This window comes from Dipteris shenzhenensis, chromosome 25 (assembly GCF_047967505.1).
Source record: "Dipteris shenzhenensis isolate YYH24624 ecotype China chromosome 25, Dip_SZ_1.0, whole genome shotgun sequence".
Classification (NCBI taxonomy): Eukaryota; Viridiplantae; Streptophyta; class Polypodiopsida; order Gleicheniales; family Dipteridaceae; genus Dipteris; species Dipteris shenzhenensis.
This window is the reverse complement of record NC_141620.1, coordinates 36,154,978-36,180,969: the sequence shown is the minus strand read 5'-3', so window position 1 is coordinate 36,180,969 and position 25,992 is coordinate 36,154,978. Positions and strand designations below refer to the sequence as shown.

Below are 25,992 nucleotides of genomic sequence, written 5' to 3'. Positions count from 1 at the left end.
GCGCTGTGCGATGAGAAAAATCTGAAATGTGCGCTGTAAAATGCTGCTTGCCTGCGGGATATTGTTATTAGCGCTTTGCTTTCACAATTGGCGAAAGGTGAGATATAATCGAACGAAGACGCATGACAGATCTCAAGGAATACAAGATGTATTCGAAATAGATGATGCTGCTGTCAAGCGATGCGCGAGGAATCTGAAAATAGTTGATTTCTTGGACATCAATTACCCCATCGTATCGCAGTTCTCAAATGTATCAAAATTATCGCGCATTATGATTTTCAATGAAGAAGAGGTATCAATACCTCGCATGAGTAATATGAATTTTTACCAATGAGGAGATTCTAGTTTCGTGACTTGTTTTTAAGCTTTTGACTGCATGACAGTTGCATTGAGCAATGGAATCCATTCTAATTCTTGCCGATCATGGCTTGGCACAAATTCATCGGACGGATGCACCTTTCCAGGCGTTCAAAATCCTCATGTCCAATTTATCCATCTTAACTGGTGTCATTCACTCTACATTGGAACAGTTTTTCACGGTGCAGCTCGATGTACCTTCACAGAGCCCGACAGGCTTTGATCTCCTTGCTCAATTGTCCTCGGTTCAAAAGTTTCAGCTCAGTATCGTACGTGTAGATTTTGCTGTCGAGAACAATCGCTACTTGCAAACGGGGGAATAAATACTTTAACATAGGAAGATTCTCGGCACGTTATCTCCTGCCGCTTCTTCCTAATTTCAATCTAGGAGTTTACACCACGGGTTGTGTATACGTCGTCTAAGGATTAAGCGACCAATCCCTGCAATTCAACACGCGCATAAACGTGGACGAGTTCAAGACGTAGAGCAACGGGGAGGTTTCGCAAGAATAAGTATTATGCTTTCCTACGATACGTCAATAGCGTTCCAGAAATAGATCACAAAACTCACGGATGTACGATATCGACTTACATTTTAGCCGCGCATAAAGTGAGCCAAACGACGCTTCATATATCTTTGCCCGTGTAGGATGTTGCAATCTCAAATACGAAAATTTAAAAGAGGAGGTACTAACATGCATTAAAGATACCTTTTGTTTTGTTTACAGTGGTATTGTCGGCATCTAATTGCCGAGAAGAAAAGAAAATCCGTGGTTTTTTAACAAACAAAGGACATGTTCTACTCGAATCAGCTCTTATCTAGAAAAGGACCCCTTGGTCAAATCTGGTTAGTTGCAACTATTTTAAATTACAAAAGCAAGAACCGTTTCTCACGCAGTTTAATAGTGTCTACATTTTTAGCGAGTCTTAAATCGACTGAAATGTCCGTACCATTGCCTTTCAAGTTAAGGTTTTAGACCACAAAAAAAATAGAATCGTGGAATATACATATATATTAGTCCTACGCATTTGGCTCTTCCGTTGTCTGTTGTCTTCCGATAAAGAAAGAACAAAACCTCTGATTGACTTTGTCTTTCTGCAGGATTGCAGCAACTATGCATGCAAAAATAAACAGAAAAAAGGCCGAACAGATAGACATAGCGGAAATATGGTAAGCGGTGATGTTACCTACTTTCTGCAAGAATAGTGTATCTAGTCTCACTCTTCGTGTCAACCGTAGTTCGCAAATGCTAATTGTAAATTTACATGACCAGTACATCTTTGTAATATCTGCTTCATTACTTCAGTGAACAGATTTTGAATCCTGTGGTACCATTAGCACTGCGACTCTCCGGGATTCTCATGGGTGCAATTTTTTTTCCATCTTTTACCACCTGTTGGAAGCAATCACAGATGTCTCCTTGTTTATAAAATGCTTAACAACCTGCTTCTTCCTTGTTGTAGTTCTTTGACCATCCAAAGAGCTATAAAGGTTTACAAATAGCCAGCTGTAATTGATACACAACAAAGTTTGGGAAGAAACAAACATTGTTGCTTCAGAATTTGGATTCTAGATCTCACTCCATTCCAACGTTATTGATCCTGTGCAGGAGGTGTCGTGCTTATTTATGATCGTAAAGTGAGGTTTTTTTCAGGTTATCAGAATAAACCAGAAAATCTAATGATCGTGTGAAGCTTTTAACGATTTAGCTATATGCTAAAGTTTCTGATAACGTTCATTTTTGGGTGTTCTGCAGAGGATGTGAACAACCTTCTGGTTAGAGATTTCCCATGCTGGGGGTCATTTCAAGTCTAAGGAAGCAACTCTTCACTATCCCATCGTGTCCTTCTTGTTAAACATGATTGCCTAATCAAATACTATGCAATGCAGATCCAGATTAAAACAGTCACGGCTATTAAAGACCTGGACACAACATCACTCCCAAAGGAAAAGTCTCAAGCAAGGTACAGTCTTTACTTGCCTGTATTCAGAAAATGAGTGCCAAACAAAGGAAAAAAATGACTCTACAAAAGTTTACAAGCTTTCAGGCCCTGATCATTTCAGGTTTGAGGCTATAACCATCGAATATGGGTTCGATGACGGGTACGACGAAATTGAGAGAGTAATGTTGCAGCCACGCACACCAGATCACAAAGACACAGCACACGTAAGTTTTCCATTAGATTAAATATTTTGTTTTCCAAGGTAACAACATCTACTATGTTTTTTGTTTGTAGTCTGCCACTTTAAAGTTATTATGTGAAGGTTTCTACACCAAAATACCTGAGAGGCAAGCAAAAGAAATGCAAACTGGGCATTGACATTTTCAAGACTACATGACATCAAACATACTTTTGCATCTTCTGTAAATTTAAAATTTCATCTTTTGAATAAACAAATTGTAAAATCCAATGCTGTTTTCCTTCAACTCAAAGCAGAGACAAAGATCCATACTATCAGGAAGTTGTCAAATGATTCCAAAGCAACTGCATTCAACTATTATTTTCAAATATGAGTGACTCAGTTAAATCAGCACGCAGAAGGCACACCTACATATTCCAGAATTTGTGACCTTGTCCCAAATTGGATTCTCTAGTATGGCATTGAATGTCAATAATGCAACCTTTTTCTCATCAAGGGAGTTCCCCCTTAGTGTTGCTTTGCCAGCAGTTATAAGTGATATGCAATCCTGCGTCTCTCTTACAGGATGCCTCCTTGCTAGATGGTTAGGTCTCAAGGTTATTTGGCACCGGCTATGACAACTTGGTCTTTCAGCCTATGGTTGACCAATAGGACCATCAATTAATGAGAAATAGACATGGAATATCGCATGCAAGTCTAAGGCTTCCATGGCAGTCCAAGGAGCCTAATGGCTCAAGATTTATAAAAAACTTGCTAACAGCTCTTATACATGCTCATGGCAGAGTGCACATAAGGTCTGACTCCTGTAGTTAAGCAGCTTGTTGGTCAGATTTGGTCTCAGCTCCTGCAGATCAAGTAGAAGTAGCTGGCTGGCTGGGTGTGAAGTCATTCAATTGGTTTAGCTGAGCAGCGTGCTCAATTTTATTATGGTTACAACATTAGACCATCAATCAAATAAGGGATGGCCATGCAAGTCCAGATGCCCAATGGCCTGATGACCACTTCAAGACATGCTCATGGCTGAGTGCAACTTAATGTTGGAATTATAGCCATAATTCATGGCAGTGACCAATGTATGACTAATAAGTGGGTTAGGGGCATTTTTCCCTCATTTAGAGGTATTTCCCCCTAACCATGTTGCTCTCTTGCTCTCTCACCCTTGCTCTCCTACTCTCACCTCTTCCTCTCTCCATTCTCACATTTTGTATCAGAGCTTGACAATCCTCTAGCTGCTCGTCATCCTGCTCGTCAACTGTACAGCCTACTACGCAGCCTGCAGTACATCTTTACAGCAGTCCCGTACTGCACATCTCTACATTGTCGTCCGTACTACAAGTCTTCGTCGGTACAGCTTTCACTTTCCGTGCAGGACCTTCAGGCCGTACAAATCCAGCCTGCCCCATACAGGTAGTCCTGTACTGCTTCTGCCAGCCCAGTCCATCCCCCCGTACAGTTCCTGCATCGTACATCCCCCCATACAGCCCCTGCATCGTACATCCGCACTGCTACTGCACCATACGACCAGTCGTCCGTACAGCCCGTACACCAATTTGGCAGCCGCCGATCTGCCATACAGAGCCGTGCATTCGCCCGTACAGCGATGTACATCTGTCCGTACAGCAGCCGTACTGCTCCGTCAGCAGCATTCAGTACATTACGACAGCCCATCCGTACACGTACCTGCACGCGAGTCCGTACACTGTATGGATTCTGCACTGATTCCGTACATTTGATTACATAGCAGGTGGAGCAGATCTCTTTGCAACCAGATTTGGGGCTTTTGGTTCTGCTTGGAAGGTTTGGGGCAGATATTTCTTTGCAGTTTGCTTCTATATCCTGGAAGGGATTTGTGTTGTGTATCTCTACTCCCAGGAAGGGAAGTTAATTGTCAGTATTTGCTGCTATTTTTTTGGCATTCATGGCCCAAAATTATCCCAATGATGCTTTTGGTGTTCTCACACAGGAAGATAAGTTGGATGTTACCAATTACTCTTCATGGAGTTAATGGTACGCAATCTTTTAGTTGGCAAACATTTGTGGGATTATGTCACTGGGGATGAGACAAGACTAGAGAATGTGCTTGCACCTGCCACTCCTCCTCAACAATGTGGAGAAAGAGGTAGAGGACAAGCACTAGGTGCAATTGCTGCAGTTGTTGCTCCCACACAAGAGTACAAGAGATGTGATTCTCATGATGCACAAGCACTATCTGTGATTTCTCTTTCTGTTAAGAGGTTTATTATTCCGCATATTCGCTTATGCAGGACCTCCAAGGCAGCTTGGGATGTTCTTGAGAGGATGTTTGCAGCCCGCAATGATGCAAGAGTTTCATTCCTGAAGAGAAAGTTGACTCATACTCATATGGATGAGGGTGACTCTATAACTGAGCACCTCACCAAACTTCAGTATTTGCGAGAGTAATTGTTGAATATTGATGAGACCATTCCAGATTCAGAGATGGTTACTACCACTTTGAATTCTCTTCATGAGTGTTATCTTGGTTTTCACACCTCATTGAACTTGTCTTTGAGGGGGACGTACTCAACCAGCTTGGTGTCCCATACCACCAGGTGGCACCTAAAGATCTTGGATCTACTACTAGACCTTGGGCTACGCTAGGATGCAGGCGTGCGTCCACGACAAGATCCAGGATCAAATCTTGCACTAGGGAACTAGACTTGCTCCCATCGTCTCTCTGAAGACTGAACCTCTAGGCTCCCTTTATAGACTCGGGCCCAATGCGCCAAAAATAGCAGAGACCTCTATCTGGTTCGTACTCTTGCCACTCAACCCGAGAATCAAGCCTGCCTAGCCCTAAGCCTCCCCAGGCTACCTAAGCCAGTCTTGTGTACCCCAATACACATCACATACCAATCCGTGCACATGACAAACTAATGGATTTGGACTTCACTAGAACCTACAAAATGCCGTTTTTTCAATGCACAATCAAGATTGGCTATAGGATTTTCACCGAGAGCTCATCAAAATCAGCCTAGCAACCTTGCTTTGGATTGAAAAGGGACTTTCTTAAGATCATCCTTGCACTTATTGGTGTTTCCATTGGCCCATAGTCAAAGTAAAGATCATCACCTTCTTTCCCTGGCTTGCACAACACCGTGGCTTAGCAGTTGGCACTGAGCGTCGAAAGATATTTGGAGGGATGCTTTTCGCCACGCTCTGACCTTGAACTAGGAAGGAGTGCTATGGGAAGTCCAAGTAGGAAAACATTTGTGGGATTATGTCACTGGGGATGAGACAAGACCAGAGAATGTGCTTGCACCTGCCACTCCTCCTCAACAATGTGGAGAAAGAGGTAGAGGACAAGCACTAGGTGCAATTGCTGCAGTTGTTGCTCCCACACAAGAGTACAAGAGATGCGATTCTCATGATGCACAAGCACTATCTGTGATTTCTCTTTCTGTTAAGAGTTCCGCATATTCGCTTATGCAGGACCTCCAAGGCAGCTTGGGATGTTCTTGAGAGGATGTTTGCAGCCCGCAATGATGCAAGAGTTTCATTCCTGAAGAGAAAGTTGACTCATACTCATATGGATGAGGGTGACTCTATAACTGAGCACCTCACCAAACTTCAGTATTTGCGAGAGTAATTGTTGAATATTGATGAGACCATTCCAGATTCAGAGATGGTTACTACCACTTTGAATTCTCTTCATGAGTGTTATCTTGGTTTTCACACCTCATTGAACTTGTCTTTGAGGGGGACGTACTCAACCAGCTTGGTGTCCCATACCACCAGGTGGCACCTAAAGATCTTGGATCTACTACTAGGCCTTGGGCTACGCTAGGATGCAGGCGTGCGTCCACGACAAGATCCAGGATCAAATCTTGCACTAGGGAACTAGACTTGCTCCCATCGTCTCTCTGAAGACTGAACCTCTAGGCTCCCTTTATAGACTCGGGCCCAATGCGCCAAAAATAGCAGAGACCTCTATCTGGTTCGTACTCTTGCCACTCAACCCGAGAATCAAGCCTGCCTAGCCCTAAGCCTCCCCAGGCTACCTAAGCCAGTCTTGTGTACCCCAATACACATCACATACCAATCCGTGCACATGACAAACTAATGGATTTGGACTTCACTAGAACCTACAAAATGCCGTTTTTTCAATGCACAATCAAGATTGGCTATAGGATTTTCACCGAGAGCTCATCAAAATCAGCCTAGCAACCTTGCTTTGGATTGAAAAGGGACTTTCTTAAGATCATCCTTGCACTTATTGGTGTTTCCATTGGCCCATAGTCAAAGTAAAGATCATCACCTTCTTTCCCTGGCTTGCACAACACCGTGGCTTAGCAATTGGCACTGAGCGTCGAAAGATATTTGGAGGGATGCTTTTCGCCACGCTCTGACCTTGAACTAGGAAGGAGTGCTATGGGAAGTCCAAGTAGGAAAACATTTAATGTCTCAAGTAATACAATTTAAGTAGATAATCTCCACCTCACGTCCTTAGAGAACTTCAGCCAAAATCTCTCTTTAGTGACTTCATTCACACCCTCAGTTAATGGTAACCTTTGGAAGATTATCTCTAGCATCTTACTTTGTAGATAGGTCTTGGAAGGTGATTTACTATATGACGTAGAGGTCTTATCTCAATTGGTCAAAGACCATCCGCAATTTGAGGAACATGAGGGAGGGGTTTCAAGGTTCCCAGAGCAGCTAGGCTTGGAAGCAAACACGTTCCTCAAAGTCAAGGACTGTGACAATTTTTAAGATCATTGTGCACCTCCTCATTGGCTCTTTTTGAACTGCTCAGGATGGGGTTCCACTTGTGATTTTACGTTCTACTTTTGTGATTTCACATGTTGAGGATAGGAGCTTCTCTTTTTGCTAAAATAGTTAGTTCTATTCAGGTCTACAAGTTCATTGGAGACCATTGGAAAGACAAACTTCAAAATCTTAAGTTTACATCGTCTTAGAAAATGCTTCTCTCTCTTCAGCTTTGTTAGGGGCATATCAATTTTGAATCTCAACCTCACGACCACCATTCGACCTATCCCTAACTTCGGGGAGACGAGAAATCTGGATGGGACCAATTATCCCATCTAAAAGGTTGGGCTCTAGAGCCACTTTGTGGCAAGGAAGCTCTAGAAGGTGACAGTGAGAATAGAGATCAAGTTCGTGGATGTTGTGGATGCCTTGGAAAAAGTGACGATAGCAACCAATCTAGATTAAGTCAAAGAATGGGAAGACAAAATCGTTGAAGCCTTATCTACGATCATAGGGTAATAATTTCCTCTGAGCTCTAACTAATCCATCCTTAGGAAAATCATTTGCTCAAAATGCATCCCTCACATACATGTCTAGGTAGTAGGATGTGATTCCAGCAAAGGCATTTTCAGTACCATTTTTTGTTTGTGCAATAGCTGCAAACTTGATACTTTACATGCCCAAACCTAGCATGCCATGGCTTTGGCTCTTTCATGGTAGGAGTAGAGATGGTTGCCAAACAAGCATCAAGCTTGTTGCTGTCGAACCTGTCCAGCTGGTATAACCCCTGATAAAACTTTTCACAGTCCCTGATGATACAATTGTCTCCTCAAAAGCAAGAACATACCCTATTTTCTCAAAAGAGGAAACTGAATGAAGATTCTTCTCCTCTAGAACATGAAGTACATCTAGAAGACACAAATCCATTCCATCAACTGATAACATTACCTTCCCCATTCCTCTAATAGGATAAGAAGAATTGTTGGCACAAGACACCTCTAAGAGGTAACTCTCCCTTCTTCTCCTTTGCAATTGTTTCCATTCACTATTTGCCCTAGCTTTTGTTGCAGTGATGGCATTTTCCATTCTTGGGGTTGCTTGCATCAACCTTTGCTTTACTTGACTTTTGTCTTAAAACATCCTTGATTGCAAAGCACTTGAATTTCTAGCTTTGCCCTTGTTTGCTTGATCATTGCCATGCATTGAGGAAGTTTATTCATCCTTGTTTCTCCTACAACAACAAACTCCTCAAACTTAAGGGTGATCGTTACCCCTCAAAGACAAAGTAAGAGAACTGTGAAAAGTCAAGCCAGTCTTTGGCAATGACAACAAAGTCCTACAAATCAGATCCTTCTTAGGAGCGACTTCATCAACATTTAGGAGCTGCTCTCAAAGATCCTCAATCTTTGTAAGATGATCAGCTCAAAATTTTCAAGCTCCTTGAGAAAAGCAACTCTTGCCTCATTTACACGCTGCCAAGAATGATGAATCTGTTAATTGACATAGAAATCACCTAAGCATCAGGTAAATCCCACCTCCTTTGATGCGTGTGGGTGCTGTACTTGTTGTCCAACAGCTTGTTGTCCACCTCTAATAGAGGTGGCAGGTGCATATTCACATATCCCCATAAATTCTTTGCAACCAGTAGATTTGTGTACTCCACAAGGAGTAAACCATCTAACTTGTCTTACTTGCCAAAACCCCGAATGCATTTTCACCTTGCTGTCCCATTATTTTTATAAGAAAAAGTTCAAAAAATGCTTGTAATTTGCCCAAAAAATGTGACTCGACTGAGTCTAGATATCTGTAAAAATTGCCTCCTAGCCTATACTCAAAAAGCTGCAAAAGTAGCTTAACCCCCAAAAAGTCTGCAAAGGAACCTGCAAAGCTTTGAATATCTATACTTTCTTGTAGATGTCAACTTGTTTTGTCTCTAAAAAGTAGATTTAAGGAAAAAGAAACAAAATTTATAAATAAATATACCTAAAACTGACAAAAGCCCAAAATTTCACACTCAATCCACAAACCCATTTGAAATCTGCGTAAGTCACAATTTACAAAAACGCCAAGAAGACAATATACTACAAATGCCCCAATGTATTGACTAAAATACAGGAGTAGACAGCAACCACATACAATGAAAGGGTTGTCAACTGAAATGTAAGGCAAATTCGAATGGCATATTTGTACAATGGTGACGAATGTGCGAATGGGCTGCAGTGTGGAATCATACAGCTGTAAGAACAGGCTGTACAAAAGTATGGCATTGAAGTAGGCTGGCACATATTAAGGAAACGGTGCGTTGTGAGGATTAATGGAGTGATAGAAAGCCCATCGCGTATAGTATTGAGGCAGCAATGCATCGCAAGCATGAACGGACTGACTAAAAGCAAATCATGCACATACTGAAGCAACGGTTGTACAGAGCAGACATGGCATGAATTGTGAGGATGAATGAAGCACTCGAAAGCGGCTGTCACACGACAAACATAGCAAGCACACTCCTTCGTGGGTTGTGGCAGCTCCTAAATTATGTATTTTCCCACTGTCCAATACTGAGGCGACCAGGTCACGAAGTTGAACGAAGCGATAGGGAACACATTGGTCACAATATTGAGGTGGCGACAAGTCACGAGAATTAACTAAGCGACAAAAAGCAGGTCGTGCAAAGTATTGAGGCAGCGGTTGTACGAAGCAGGTGGCACGAGGACGAACAGGGCGCAAAAGTGTCTCTCAAACGACGATTAGAGCAAGACGCACTCCTCGGTGTGCTATTGCCGCTCCTAGATTATGTATAGGTAGCCAAAGATACACTCTATGGGTTTCGGCTGACAGACGAGGTCCGGTCACATCTTATGGGCAAGCCCTTTTGGATCTCGGCAAGATGCATGATCTCATTATCTATAATGGTCTTATGAGGGGCTATGCACTGAGTTCATTGCATACGGGATTAATCTCCTAGCCCCGATCTTAGCAAAGCTCTTTAATGAAGCGGTTTGCTTGGGGTTTCCATGCACCTAGACCATTAACACTATTTCACCCATCCAAAGGCAGGGGATCCCATGAGCCTAGAAAACTACATGACCATTATGATTGGACATATCATGTCCAAGATTTATGCATCAGTGCTTGATTCCGAGGTCAGTCCACTCGCAAAGTGTCGAGGACTTAAAGAAGCAGTACAGTCGGCAAGATCATTGGACCATGGATCCCATTCTCACGCATTAAGGAGGCGAGGGCACGAAAGCAAAGGGTTTATTGTTGCTTTGTGGACTTCCGCAAAGCATTTGACACAGTCTCGAGAGCCCGCCTCCTCTGGTGCTTGCAAGAGTTGGGTTATGACCAGGAGATCATTTGGGTTGTCGTGGCACTTTACAAGAGAGTCTCAGGCAAAGTCCGGGCAGGGTCAGGGTGGGCAAACGAGATCATGAGCACCATTGGGGTCAAACAAGAGTGTCCTTTATCACCTACCTTATTTGGCCTCTACATTCACGAGATCGAGACAGTGATGTAGATATAGGGGAGGGATGGATGCTCTTATTAGCACTTTGATCCAGATATTGCTGTATGCAAATGATGTGGCACTTTGTCTCCCTCAGCAGAGGGGCTCCAAAGACACCTTGATGCACTACAGTCTTTTTGTGAGTCGCATAATTAGAAGATCAACCTTGGTAAAACCAAGGTTATGATCTTCAATACATCTCGAGCCGTCATGCACCAAGAGCAGTTCACGTTTGATGGGTCACCTGTTGAGATAGTTTCATCATACACGTATCTGGGGGTTGTCTTCTCCGGACCCTTCTTCACTATGAGACCTACAATGCAGGCCGACTTGGGTAGGGGATACGCTTCACTGGCCAAACTAGAGAGACAGTGCTTTCACTTGCACTTTCAAGGGGCTGCTATTTGACTCCTTGGTCCACCCAGCGGGGATGTATGGGATGGGCTCGTGTGGAGTGGCTACAGGTTCTCATTCTATCGCGGATGATTCACAGTAAGCTGTCCGTTCCTCACCAAATCATTCACGCTGAGTTTGGGACATCCCCATTACAGCTAGATGTTGTATTTCAGGTCATCGCGTATCTACACCAAGTCAAGGAGTACGGGGATTACACTTCTGGGCGTAGCAGGCTACCTTGACGAGCTTTGTCCTCCTTTATGGCACTTCAGCAGGGGGGACCAGAGATGCTAGTATGCATGCACTAAGAGATGGTTTGAGTGACCAGGGCTCCACATGGATAGACTCCCTCCCTTCCAACACAGTATGGATGCTCCGTTTTCTCCCATCCTGTCACACGAGGTCAACCAAGTAATCCATAAGGATCTCTTGCAGCTACACACATTCCATATCTGGTTGGGATCGAGCGAGCTCCTAGTGAAACTCAGCTTCTACGGAGATCACTGCTTGCACATCACATCGGAGGGTTTCATCGACCCACCAGGATATACACAGATCCACCTGCCCCACTCATTGAAAATCTCTATTTGGCAGTTCCGGGTCTCTCCACATAGACTTTGTATTGAGAGCGGCACAGCAGAGAGCATACCCAGGGAGAGGTGCATATGCACATTATGTGCCATGCAAGAGGTTGAGACGGAGGAGCACTTCATCTTCAAGTGCCCTGTTTACTATGAGATCCGAGGGTGTTTCTACTACCTCTTCAGAGATAGTTTTGGAGTCTTGTCCCGATTCCTCTCCTACCCAGACCAGAGATGTTTGGCGGGCTTCATCCATGAGGTAGTGAAGCACCACGAGAGTATACTTCGATCACGAAGACAGGAGAAGACTTCTTCCTTAGACCCTTCTCAGAGCTCTATCACGGAGTTCTTCTTGCCAGATCACATGGGCACCCACAAGACGAGGCTTCGACATGATCACGATCCAAAGCCAATGACCCGACAACTCAGACAGAGGGTTGACACGCATATTACACTTGGAGACATCCCCTCTCTGTTCAGAGTTGGAGCCCAACCGATAGGATTACTGTGGCCCTTGTTAGACGCAGAGCTATGACTAGGAGATGTCACAAAGCCACACCTGTGAGCAGCAGACAACACTCTATCGCCGATTTCGTGCCTCCATTGCCTCATCCACCTTGATGTCCTGATGATGATGATGATGATGATGATGATGGTGGTGGTGTTGATTTATAGTCGACCACTGGCATGACTATGTTGTACTTAGTACTATCATTTTGCATTTTTGCATTCTGCATTCTGCATTGGTGTGGATGCTCGTTTAGTAGCTCCACCCCCACAGCTTGTTTGTACCGAGTTTCTCACAGTCTCATAGACCAATCAGTCTTCCGAAGACTTTAATAAACTTTCTTTCTTTCTTTCTCTGCCTCTCCCGCTTGGGCAAAACCACAAAACTGCCTTTCCGGGCGAGTAAACCCATAAACATGGCCCTCACTCTCCTCACATGGGCAGGCAGACCCACAAGCACAGCCCTCACTCAGTGAACTAGGAGATGACACCTCTAACACCCCCTCTCAGCTCTTGATCATTAAGTGAGCTGGAATGATCGCCAAGCAACTGTTGTGCGCTAGGGGCTTGGTAACGAGGTCCGCCTTGTTGTCCTCCATCTTGCAGTACGTAAGTTGGATCACGTCATCGAGCACCTTCTCTCGGACATAGTGGTACTAGATCTCAATATGCTTTGTACGAGCATGGAACATGGGGTTTCGAGCAAGTGCAATACAACTCTCATTGTTACTATGGATGCATTCGGGGATCTCTGTGGGAACCGACCTTCCCGAGTAACCAGCGGAGCCAAACTGCCTCACAAGTAGCAGAACACCAAGCACAATACTCAGCATCGATCGAAGACAAGGCTACCGTGGGTTGCCTTTTATTGCTCCAAGTGATGACTGCTGAGCCAAGAGTAAAACAGTAACCAGTGGTGGAACGATGAGTGTTTGACTCTCCTCCCCAATGGGAATCACTCTAGCCTAAAAGCTGCATTCTGGAATGCTGCCCTAACTGATATAACAACCCTTGAAGATAGCAAAGGATCCACATACCAGCATCCCAATGGGTCTTCTTAGGCATCTGCATGAAGGAGCTCGTTAGACCAACAGAGTAACATAGGTCCAATCTAGTAGTGAGTAGCCAAATCAAGAAGCCGATCAACTAGCGATATCTGCTTGCATCCATTGGATCACTAGGGTCATCCTTGGACAATTTGGTACTGAGGTCCACGGGTGATGAAAGGGCACGACACTCGGTCATATGAAAAGCCTCCGGTAGCTCCCGAGTATAACGTTTCTAGGACACAAAATATCCTTCTGGACCCTGTGAGATCTCCAAACTCAGAAAGAAGTGCAAGAGACCGAGATCAGTCATCGCAAAGGCCTAGGAAAGAGCCACCTTGGTCTCAGAAATATGAGAGCAGCATGACTCCCTATAATGAATAGATCATCAACATACAAAATGATAAGGGAAAGAAGACCCCCTTAATGGAAGATGTATAAACACGTGACCTGCGGAAATGCTTCCGACAAAAAACTCCTCAATTTTTTGATTCCATGCTTGAGGAGATTGAGATCAGCACATGACTCGCAGAAACGCTTCCGTACAAAAAACTCATCAACTTTCTAATTCCACGCTCGAGGAGCTTGCTTAAGCCCATATAAAGCTTTCCGTAACTTGTAGACCATGCTTCTGACTTGGTAAATCCACGAGCTTGCTCCACATGAATCTCTTCCTTTAAACCACCATTGAGAAATGCAAATTTAGCATCCATCTCGTAAACGGGCTAGTGCTCATGAGCTGCAACTGCGAACACTGTCCGAAGAGTGGCCATCCAAGAAGTAGGAGCAAACGTGTCATCATAGTCAATCCCCGGTCACTGTGAGTATCCCTTAGCCGCAAGTCGGGCTTCGTGCTTATCCACAATACCGTCCAAGGCATACAACCCATTGACACCAATGACTGAACGGCACTTGGGGCGAGGTACTAACTCACAGGTCCCATTTCTCTCAATAGAATCCAACTCCAATTCCATGGCCTACTTCCAGTGTGTCTTAGAGAGTGCTTCCTGAACATTCTAAGGCTCCTTGTCCTTAGATGCTAGACATCAAAGAATAATTGACCTGGAGTGGAACTAACTCCCCCTTATTTTGGTGGGATCTACGGGGTCCGTCCTCTCAAAGCCATGAAGAAGGGATGTCGGTGATACCTGAGTCACGGAGGGTTTCAATCAACCAACAGGGTACTTTCTGAGAGCCTAACCCAAAACTTTCCCTTAATGCTTGGGGAGGTGAGGAATCATCTTGATCACTGTTGGAGTCACTCTCGGGTGGAAGAACAGCTGTCGGAGCTCGGGGAGCGCAGGAACAAAATCATCACTAATGTTATCATCCATGGTCTCTGGGATAAGACATGGGTCGACATCAACCATCGAAGAAAGAATCTGTTCATCAAATATGACATCCTTGCTACGGATAATCTCCCTCTTCGAAGGGTCATACAGCCGATACCCCATAGATTGAGAATCATACCCGACAAAGATCGTCTGGGTTGACTTCACACCCTCTGCTTCTTTGGAATGTGGACAAAGGCATCGCACCCAAACACATGGAAATAGGATACATCTCGCTTTTTTCCAAATAGGCCTCAAAAGGAGTTGCTTTAGGAATGGCAAACGTCGAAGATATGTACTGCTGTGGCAATGGCCCCAGCCCAAAGAAACCAAGGAGCCTCTCAATGAGCAAGCATGGTTCGAGATATTTCTACCATGTTGCAATTCTTCCACTCAACCACACCTGCTTCAGAGGCAGTGCCGGTATTGGCAAACTCCTGCCAAATTCCCTTTGTCACACAAAACTCTTCAATGGGATGGGAACTGAATTCACCACCTTTGTCAAACCGAAGGATTTTCAAATGAAAGTTAGATTCATTTTCACCTAGGGCACACCATTCTCGTTAATGAGAATACACCAGAGACTTGTGGGCCAGAAAGTAGACCCACATGGACCTGCTGAGGTCATCAACCAACAACATGAAGTAGAGAGGCCCGCCAAGGCTAGCAACAGTCATAGGTCCACAGAGATCAATATGGACCACCTCCAAATCTAATGAAGCCTGTCGTGAGGCCTGCTTCGGAAACGCATCCTGGTGTTGCTTCCCTTGAATACATGATTGGCACTGACCATGCTTACTGCCCACATTAGGTAAGCCGAGGATATTTTGTTTATGGGCAGCACGTCAGAGTGCATCAACATTCAAGTGACCAAAACAAAAGTGCCAAAAGTCATCTTGAATAGAAGAAGTGGTCGAGGAAAGCAGGATAGAGTGTAGATGCCATGACTTACAATACCAGTCTGAACCACCTGACTGGTAGCTTTATCCCAGACCTCCACAAAGTGTTCATCAAACAATACTGTGGTACCAAGGTGGCAAGTCTCATAAACAGACAACAAATTGAATCTGAGAGAGGGAACAATAGTACTTGAGAAGAGTGCATTCCTCCTTTGCCATTTGGAATGATGTCAAGGTTGCCTTCACCACGAACTTTGATGATAGAGCTATCGCCAATACAGACATCCCCCCAGAGATTACAAAATCCTTTAGCACAATTGGAGAAGGACTCGTATGACGAGATGCCCCACCGTCACGATCCAGGTCCGAAAATCTTTGGCTTGAATAGACAGAACCCCCTCTCCAACACAGAAAGCGAGAGAGTCAATCATTTCAATGTGCACACAAGCAGGAGTTATAGCAGCAAAGGAAGAACCTCTACCCTTGGAAGAGCCGGTACCCTTGTTGTTGACCCAATAAGGGCACTTCTTTCAATAATGGCCTTTCTTACCACAGTGATTACAAGATCGCCCCACCTTAAGTGCCTCCTTCTCTGCTTCGGTCCTCGTATCAGGAGTTCGAGGACCTTGATTCTTTCTCGACTGCAGAGCTGCCAAAGCATCGGAGCCACTGCCATGGGAGGAACTCTGAAACCGCGCCTCTTGATCCAACACCATAGGCACCAATTCTTCCCGAGTGAGAGTACTCATCCTACCACTAGTGATCGGCGAAGAATAAAAAGCAAAGTACAGGGAAGTGAGATGAGAAAGCAGAGTAATGCCATATCTTCAAACGATATTTCCTTCCCGGCTTGAAGTATCTCTTGTTGAAATTCCTGGAGCTTATTAATATGTTCCCGCTTAGAGGAAGACTTAGCAGAATCCCAATATCCTCATCTGAACCTCAAGAGAAACCCTCTTCATAGGGGAGGTCATGTTATATAGGGAGGCCAGATGCTCCCAAATACTCTTGGATGCCATCATGTGCTTTACATGATTAATAATCGGAGATGTACAGTTAAAGAAGATGAAAGAACGTAATCCTAGATCTGAGCCAGATTCTCGGGTTTCCTTCTCATCCAGAATACCTTAACTTTCTTCAAGGGGATCTGGCCTTTTGACATCTACCAGAATGAAGTCTCGCAAGTCGTAGGACTGTAATACCAACTCCATCATGACACACCAAACGCCATAATTGTTTCCGCCCAGTATGGTCGACATGGAACGTGGGCAAAACAGGATCCTTCACCTTGTTTTTTGCCAGTTCCTGCAGAGAAGCCATTGGGGCAGAAGTGGAAAGAACGGGGAAGATCGAGGAGGAGGTTAGGAGAAGGGGTATGAAGGAAGAAAAGGAGGAGGAAAGATGGAAGACAAGGCTGAGAGGATTGAAGAGGATTCTTCCTTCAACCTCCAAGAAACTGGCCTTCACACAATCCACTCCTTCGATCTGAAAACACCCTTCAAAGTAAATGCCCTTCTTTGTACTCCAAAAAACAGCTCATACATTCTCAACCTCCACATCGAACAGCTCCCAAAAAGCCTTTGTAGCTTGCTGGTTGCAGGTCCTCTCCACACACAGGTCTTCTTAGCCAACCTTCGGTTCTGATACCATGTGAGAAGTGCAGTGGTGCTGAGCAACAATGGAGAGAAGACAGCAAACACTCACAGAGCAGTACTGAAAACAAGAGAAACCAAGAGAGACTTGTACAAGGATCTCATGGAAAACTCCTCAACTGCTGGAGAAAACTCTACTAAAATGAGGGAACTGCTCACTGCTGAGATGGAAAGAATGCAGGGAGAGGAGCCCTTTATATAGGCTCCCCCCCCCCAGCCCTAGACAACTGACTGGCAGGGTAGGGGGCAGCCAGCTGAGCTGGTATGTATAGCCGACCCAGGAGGGCCACCTGACTCGGGGCTAGGGGCTATAAAAGGCCCCCAACCAGGGTGCCATGAAGGCAGCACTAGGTAGGCCCCCAGAACAGTCCCAGAACACCCCCAAACCTGCCCCTTATCTCCTCCATGTCGTCGTGGACTGGGAAGCATCCATCTCTCTCTCTCTCTCTCTCTCTCTCTCTCTCTCTCTCTCTCTTCCTCTCCCGGGCGACAAACCCACAAAACTGCCTCTCGGGGGCGGGTAAACCCACAAACATGCCCCTCACTCTCCTCACATGGGCGGGCAGACCCACGAGCACGGCCCTCACTCAGTGAACCAGGAGATAACACCTCTAACGGGCAAACCCACAAACATGCCCCTCATTTCCTCACATGGGCGGACAGACCCACAAGCATGGCCCTCACTCAATGAAGCAAGAGATGACACCTCTAACATTAACACGGGTTGATTGCACAATCATTTGGTACTCTCTTGGTCAAATATAATCTCACACTTAGCACCATCCAAATGGGTCTATCATCTTACTTCCAACTACAGCATACAGTTCTTTCTCATATGCTAAGTATTTTTTCTCAAATGGGTCTATCATCTTACTTCCAAAAGCAACCGGTCGTCATCTCAAATGGGTCTATCATCTTACTTCCAAAACCAACTTGGATCAACACGCTTCTACCACTTGCATCAATTTCAAGATTCAAAGATTAATTAGGGTCAACTACTTTCAAAACTAGGGCATTTAATAACCTGAAAACTTCTTTCAGCTTCCTCAGTCCAAATAAAGATACTTCCTTTTCCCATAAGCTAATCCGTCATAGGCACTGCAACCTCAGTATATTCCTTGACAAATCTTCGGTAGAAACAGGAAAGACCAAGGAATATTTGAAGCTCTTTCATAGTCGAACTTGCGGCCATGGACACAGCGCAGTTTTTGGCTAACCTCAACCTTGGAGGGTGTTGCTTATAGTGAATCTATTGATAGGATGTATTTGGTCTTCCTAATCTATGGTTGTTTTGCAGGACTTGGCTTCATAGTAGACCCTCGATTACACCTAAACTTGGGGCTTGGCCACTCTAGAACAGCTTAACCTTTATCTGGATACATACGCATCCCTTCCTTCGAGATAATATGACCCAAGTACTTGAATTCTTTATAAAAGAAGTCACACTTGGATTGTTTGGCATATAGCTTATGTTACCTGAGCAACTCGAAAACTACTTCGAGTGCTCCAAACAATCGTGCTCAATCTTACTAAAGATAAGAATATCATCCACAAAGACAACTACAAATTTGCTAGATAGAGTCTAAGCACGAGCAACTCGAAAACTACTTCGAGTGCTCCAAACAATCGTGCTCAATCTTACTAAAGATAAGAATATCATCCACAAAGACAACTACAAATCTGCTTGATAGAGTCTAAGCACACTCTCATTAAAGTCATGAACGTAGCAAGAGCATTGATTAACCCAAAATACATTACCTCTAAATTGGAAATAACCTTATGGGTGCTAAAAGGAGTATTGGAAACATCATCAGGATGAATACTTACTTGATGGTATCCAAAGGTAAATCAATAATACTAGCATACATAGCTCCTTGAAACTAATCAAAAGTTATCAATGCAAGGCATTGGTTACTTATTTTTTACGGTCGCCTTACTAAGGACACAATAATTTTTGCATAAATGCAGTGATCCATCTTTCTGTGAAGAACTCTTGGGCCTTCCTATGGAACTCTGGCAACTCCCACACTACTCCCTCCTCTTCTGTTTTACTGAAAAGGTAAGGTACTTTGAATAGTCCTGGAACTAACTCTATCATATGATCTACTGCCCATTCAGGAGGTAAACCATCAAGAAGATCTCTAAAATAAACATCAATTACCTCACATAACAAATTTTGAACCTTTTTATTTCTCTTTTGAAATAAATGCAAAGATCTTTAAGCAACAAGAAAAACATCACAAAGAAATGCCTTGGCATTACCATGTTCGACAAAGTGCTCCCAACTGCATACAACTAAGGAGAGCAGCATGTTTAGGGGTGTTATTTAATCCTCTATAGAGTATGGCCCAATCCATAGAACCATTCCCTACCCTAAGACCACATCAGTCTTGTCAAGATGCATAAACTGAAAATTAAGAGTACTTCATACCCTTGAATTTTCAAATTTACATTATTAATCATCGTGTTCCACGCTTCGCAGCAGAAGCAGTAGTGAAGCAAGGCTGTGACTGAAACAGCAGCAACAGCAGCAAGCGCAGATACTGTACAGCAGATCAGGAGCAGCAGGAGCAGGTACCTGGTCCACAGCAGCAGAAGCAGCAGGTTCCAAGGCCCGTCTCAGCAACAGGGAATTGTGAAAGGGCTAGCAGAGTAGGCAGCAGGTGCAACACCAGAAGCAGCAAACATTGGCTGCTAGGGTATAAGCCCCACAAGCCGTCGGCTGACTGCAGACATGGTTGGCTGACAGACTTCTCGGCCAGTCTGTCAGTTCTGGTTGGCTGGTCTGTAAAAGGCCAGTCGGCCCATTTTGCTGGAGATTTTCCCCTATATAAAGGAGCCCAGGCAGGGGGGCCAATTCATTCCAGGACTAAGCACTTTAGGTTGCATTCCAGGGCAGCAAATCAGTCAGGAAATAGTTCATGTTGGAGCAGACACCCAGCAGATCCAAAGCAGACCTTGGTGCAGCCCTACATCGAGGAGGAGGAGAGCAAAAGGATCTGCAGAACAGAACAACATAGCAGAACTTTGCAGGAATGCTCAGCCTTGAGAAGCTACTGCAGCCTACCACGGGTGTGTGTGGCAGAGAGGAGGAGATCTACAGAAGGTGCAGCAAAACAGAGCCTTGTTTTGGTACCCCACCTCAGTACAAATGTGGCCAAGTTTTGTACTCGAGATTCATATATGTATCTTTCTGTTTTGGCTGAGGAGTCTTTCAGATCTGAATTGCCCTCTTACATTTTCAGTAAAGCACAATTATATGAGTTGGGTCCCACATTAGTATCTTGTGATCTCAGGGTGAGAATCTTCTGCCTGCGGAATAGTATTAGCCTGAAGCAAGCAACCTAACTATACTTTTCCAACATCCTAAGTATATGGAAGATGAATGAAGTTTTGAGCGAGAAGCCAGCCTTTGAAACACACACACCGCTAGAGTAGAAATGCACTCGAGCAGAATTACATTTGCCTAGAGAAGTTGGTTGCTTGTGCATTTGCTGGGCTAGTGTTCTCCCGGTCATGTTACTATTGGGTTGAGCCTAGGTTGACGAAACGTGGGCTGGAGCAAAAGTAACGTGGCACGGGGCAGACAATGCATTCATGCAACTGCTGGTTGCTTGAATGGTTGAGCATCACCACTAGAAGCTATTCTGTGTGGATGAATGTGCAAGCAGCCAGAAGATAGAAAAGAGTTGGAATTGAAGAGTGCCCAAGGAAGGGCTCTAATACCAATATAAGGAATAGACGAAATAGGAGGGCAAAATGAGAGAGTAGAGAGAGCGGGGATGTTGAGGCTGAAACAGGAGCTTGAAGTAGAATGAAGACGTGTGGAGCTGGAAGGACAGGACAACCAATGATATTATAGCTTGCAGCTAAGTCCCTAGTTAAGGGTGTTTTCAAAATTCGGGCACTTGACCTTGGAGTACAGGGACTAGGCTCAGAGGTGGGGAGAGGAATATAGCCTGCAATTTAAAGCTTGAAAGTCACACAACAAGAAGAGCACACGATAATGGCCAAAACAGTTGTTACATGTCGAAGGCACAAAGTTTAGCTGCCATACAAAGTGGAAATGACTTTATGTTAAATTACTGTTTGGATACATCATCTGTTAGGAAGAAAGTCCAGTCTTTGTCTGATCACCAAAGTGTGAAATGGATCCTTACCAGGCTGACTTAAATTCTAGACAAAGGAGGTGGAGTGCCTTGATCCAAGAAATTGATTTTGATATTCACCACAAGCCTAGCCTAGGCAAGAGAATGTTGTAGCTGATCCGTTAGTCAAAATCCACGGTTCTATTTTTTTTTTGTCTTAGAAAATCCATATGTCTAATTGATTAAGGAAAATTTAGAGTTTGACCCATTCTTCAGTATTAACCTAAGGGAAGAGCATCAATGTGCCTGGAATAGATCTGTCACATTACCAGGAAAGAGATGTTATGCTCTTATGCAAGAATCGGGTATGTATACCTGATTTTGCCCAAATCAAAATGCATGAATGGCATGATTTGCCCAAAGGTCCACATCCTGATTTCAACAAGACGTACTGCAGTAGATTCATGTTCTTTGTGCATGGAGTACCAGAGAACGACTTTTGTGGTTGGTACCACCTGTAGAATCCAAATTTATTTGTTTGATTCGCACATTTCGTTGTTTCCTAGCTCAGGACTTTTAACTGCTATATGCTGTGTCTTGTCTTACCCTGTATTTTCCTCTCTTTTTTCAGTCTTATCTGAATACTCATAAATGTATGCATATTATGTCCACATACCATTTTCAATTGTTTGACACAAATCGTGTAAGACTTGTGCAGTGGATAAAATTACCTGCCTCATCTTAGTATTCCTCAAAATGATACATTTTTTGAGAGCCTAAACTCACCTTTGCTTGTTCCCAATTACTCATAGAAAACTAGGACTTCTCAAATCTATGCTACTACACCTTTGCAGGATGAGGAATTCTTTTTTATTACAGGAGCAGCAGCTCCTGAAGAGGGAAGGGATCCTGAACATAAATTCCAAGGTATCGTGTACTGCACCAACTCCTCTCTTAGTGCATTACCAGGAAAGCTACTGACTTGTATACATTGGTTTCACAGCTGAGCAAGAAAATATTACAATCCAAGAAGATTATTTGCAACCCGAGGTCATGGCCATGTAAGTATGACTTTTTTGATGCTTCCTGCTCAACCATCCAAAGTCAGGAATCCTATCAACAGGCACAAAAATTCTGATGACTTGAAAGCTCACATGCAGGGGCGACAATGATGATCGCATTCCACCACCAGATGATATCGTCATGGACGATCTGTGGCCTGAGTTTGAGCTTCAAGGTGCTTCCTTATTTAAAGCACACATACCACATAAATGAATGCATGCCTTGTATATTTCAGCTCCAAAAACTGGCAAATACAAGCAATTATATAAACATTCAAAAAGTGTTTTGATCAAGAAGTTTGTCCACAGCTTCTAGTTGATTGCTAGCTTGTAAATATTTTCAGCTTCTTGCACTTTTTGGTAATGCCAGCTGAGATCCCTCCAGTATTTACTGATGTCAACTTAATGCTTGAGGAAGTACAACAAAGCATTGTGCAAGGATTAGCACCTGAAGCTAAAGCTGAGGCTCCCAAATCTGTAAGTACCTAGTACCACAGGAACAATCAAAGAAATTCCCATCTTTTTTTTACAAACTTGGAGGGATTTGTCTTGCCCTGTATAGCAAGCAAACAAAAAAGGGTGCTCAAGCAATTATGTCCCTAAAAGCTATCCTTCTTGATTGGCAGTTTTCCAAACACAACTATTAACTTTATAAAAGGAAGATTTGCACCTTTCATAAGAGTTGCAACAATGCGTGACCGTCAAATTTAAAAAGACAATTGTTAGGCTCTACAACCTACAACAAAAACCTTATGTTTCCTTCTGCAGCCTGAGATACCACCTCAGCAAGGGAAGACAAGAACACAGAGACGAGCTAGAAAAAAAACAATCCTGGATGAAGACTACACTGAAATTCCAGCTCAAATATTCACTTCCTGGCTTAAAGACCCCTCAGACATCATAAAAGATACCGAGGGCAAAACAAAGGTTTCATCCCCTTAGCCATACATGCACAAATATCATTTGATCAGCTAGCTGCATCATCCTCCATTCAAACGTTGAAACATCTTCATATCTTCTAAATCTTGGCCCCTTTGTTTGAACAGCGTCAAAAGGTGCCGTATGGCATCATTGTTGATAAGCATTTCTCTTTCCCATCATCTTCATTGTGTCGGAGTGCTAAGTCTGGTGTGGAATCAACGTGGGCACCTTCACTTCTGAAGGTATGGAATCTAGGCATAACAGGCAGAAAGAGAACTCCATCTGCAGAGACCGACTCCTCTGGTAAGAAAACAAAATTTGAGGCCAAAACAACATGTTTGAAAATTCTGGAACCAGTAGCCAGAGCTGAATCAGACTTTGACCATCCATACAGAAGTGCCCGTGCCCAGACAGACAAGAAGACGGACATCTGAACAAGCAGAGAAGCATGCAGAAAACGGGAACTCGCAAGCAGCTAATCTGCATGAACCAGACATTTCCCTAATTGAAGCTGCAGAAACTGTAAGAATATATATTGAGCAAACACACTTCGTAAGCAGTTATCATTTTCCAAAGCTATCAGGATTCAGGATTTAACAGATCAAAACTGAGGAAATGCTTTCTACAATCATCCTAGCTTCAAGGTATTCAAAATGGAGTAAAAGCCCCAGACTATGCAGAGTACGGGTCTGTTGAGAGACTTCGATCCGCAATGCACACCCCCAATCCAGAGAACGCCAATCAACTTCTGGTAAACCAGTTGGGCCTTACACCTATGCTTTCAGGTATGGCAAATTCAACTCTCCTTGGCCAGGTTCATTGTGAAAAGTCGAGCTCAAATTCTCTTCAGCCCCAGGGAAAGCGAAGTTGACAAAGATGATCAACAGGTCAAAGCGGAAAGTCAAGGACAGCCATAAGAATAACAACGCCCGGTTCAGGGCAGCTCTCCCTGGACCAAGACGTGGAATTTCCTATAGAGACAAGGTAATATATGCCCGCAATTCATATCCAGAGGACTGACGCAGCAGATTTGCAATAAAATTTCCGCTTTTGCACAGGTCGACTAGGTCCCGCATATCTGAGGGCTTGGTAAGGAACACGTCACCCGGGCTGGAGCTCCTGCCAGATGACTACCTCAAGGAGGCAATAACTCCAAATTACACAACGGCAGGGTTCCCGGATTTCGTAGCAGTCAATCTAAGCCAATTCGGTAAGATAATTCAATCTAAACCAATTCGGTAAGATAATTCGATAATAGCAAAAAGTCAATCTGAGTTAAAACCTGGAATTAGCCAGCCTTTAGAATGGCTGTCTCCGGCGTACTTGCAGAGCTAGAGGAAACGGGGCCATCACAGGAACCTCTTCATCCGCAGATGCAATCAATTGACAAGATTTCATCTTCCATGCTCCAGTACGCATTTTTTCATCCCACCCCAGTCCTTCCTTAGGCTTTTGCCCTTCATTTCTTTGATCCTCGTCCACGTTTTCTCAGATCCCTGCGTGAGCAATTCAATCGGCAGCCAGCACACCACATTTCCTCCAATAATCTCACCAGAGGGCTGAACAAGTCGCAAGCAGCAAAACTGTTCTACCACATATGCGGTAGTGCCAAAGCCAACCCTTGTTTCCTTTGCATTGCCTGCCGACGGCAAAATAATTGATTCGATATTCTTGTGGTTGCCATGCAGTCCTCGCTTCAAACCGGTTTATCTCAGTAGATCAGACAGAACCATACGGAGAGATTCTGCTGGATAGAGGAGCCTACTTCTGATTTTCCAGCATCTGTATAGTTGATCTTATCGTTTTGCAAAACTCTCATACCGATATCACATATTCATCATCGAATTCCAGGTATTAGGAAAAGCGAAAAATGGCCATTTTCTATTTTTTTTAAATCATGATTATTGACGTTTTCTATTAGGAAAAGCGAAAAATGGCCATTTTCTATTTTTTGGCCTTAAGAAGCTAAAACTCACTAATTTTCAAACAAGGTGAATGATATATCTATCATTCATTAGGCCTGCCTGTGTGTGAGTGAAATGCCAAGAGAGAGCATAAAATTGAAGGCCCCAGGGTGAAAAGGAAGGAGGAGATTAAGACTGTGCAAAGAGGACCAAATGTGAATGACCCAAAAGACATAAAGGGGACCCCAAATCATCAATACTCTACAAGTGCACCAACCACAAATTAACACCTAAGAGAGCATGAATAATAAGAATAATTTTATTTTTCACATCTCAAAACCACAACCTTCACTAAGGCCTACCCATGGCAGGCCAAAAATAGAAAGCGGATCAATAAATATTTTTTGAAAACAAACAAGTGAATGCATTCAAGAGGCCTGCCTTGGTAAACTAAAAGCTGAGAGAGAGAGAGAGAGAGAGAGAGAGAGAGAGAGAGAGAGAGAGAAGAAGAAGAAGAAGCTTAGAGAGAGAGAAGAAAAAGAAGAAAGAAGAAGCTTAGAGAGACAAGAAAAAGAAGAAAAAGGCTATAGTGATCGGTTGGTTTTGGTGGAGATGATAAAATGCTATTTTTGGTGTTGTAATTTTGTCCTCATCTAATTGGCGCTTGCTATTTTTGTCCCCATTTTTTTCTCCCCCTTTCTCTCTCTTCTTCTTCTTCTTCTTCTTCCAGGGCAGCTATTTTTGTCCTCATCCAATCAGTGCTTGCTATTTTTATCCTTTTTTTTTCTCCCCCTTTCTCTCTCTCTTCTTCTTCTTCTTCTCTCTCTCTCTCTCTCTCTCTCTCTCTCTCTCTCTCAACTTCCAAGACAGGCCTTGTGA

At 43.8% G+C, this 25,992-nt stretch overlaps 1 protein-coding gene across 1 annotated transcript; it reads left to right on the top strand.

The window, feature by feature from the left end:
* The first annotated feature begins 1,298 nt into the window (after positions 1-1,298).
* Positions 1,299-25,052, top strand: SYN1 (Rad21/Rec8-like family protein). The gene is made up of 20 exons (XM_087396223.1): positions 1,299-1,327; positions 1,460-1,528; positions 1,665-1,723; positions 1,968-2,012; positions 2,115-2,134; positions 2,249-2,322; positions 2,423-2,525; positions 22,082-22,154; positions 22,231-22,288; positions 22,388-22,464; positions 22,659-22,765; positions 23,057-23,215; positions 23,335-23,512; positions 23,604-23,731; positions 23,847-23,994; positions 24,097-24,193; positions 24,268-24,419; positions 24,506-24,620; positions 24,702-24,811; positions 24,898-25,052. Exons 1-20 carry the CDS (start codon positions 1,299-1,301, stop codon positions 24,978-24,980), a joined length of 1,884 nt encoding a protein of 627 aa, XP_087252349.1. The 3' UTR covers positions 24,981-25,052.
* Positions 25,053-25,992: the final 940 nt, after the last annotated feature.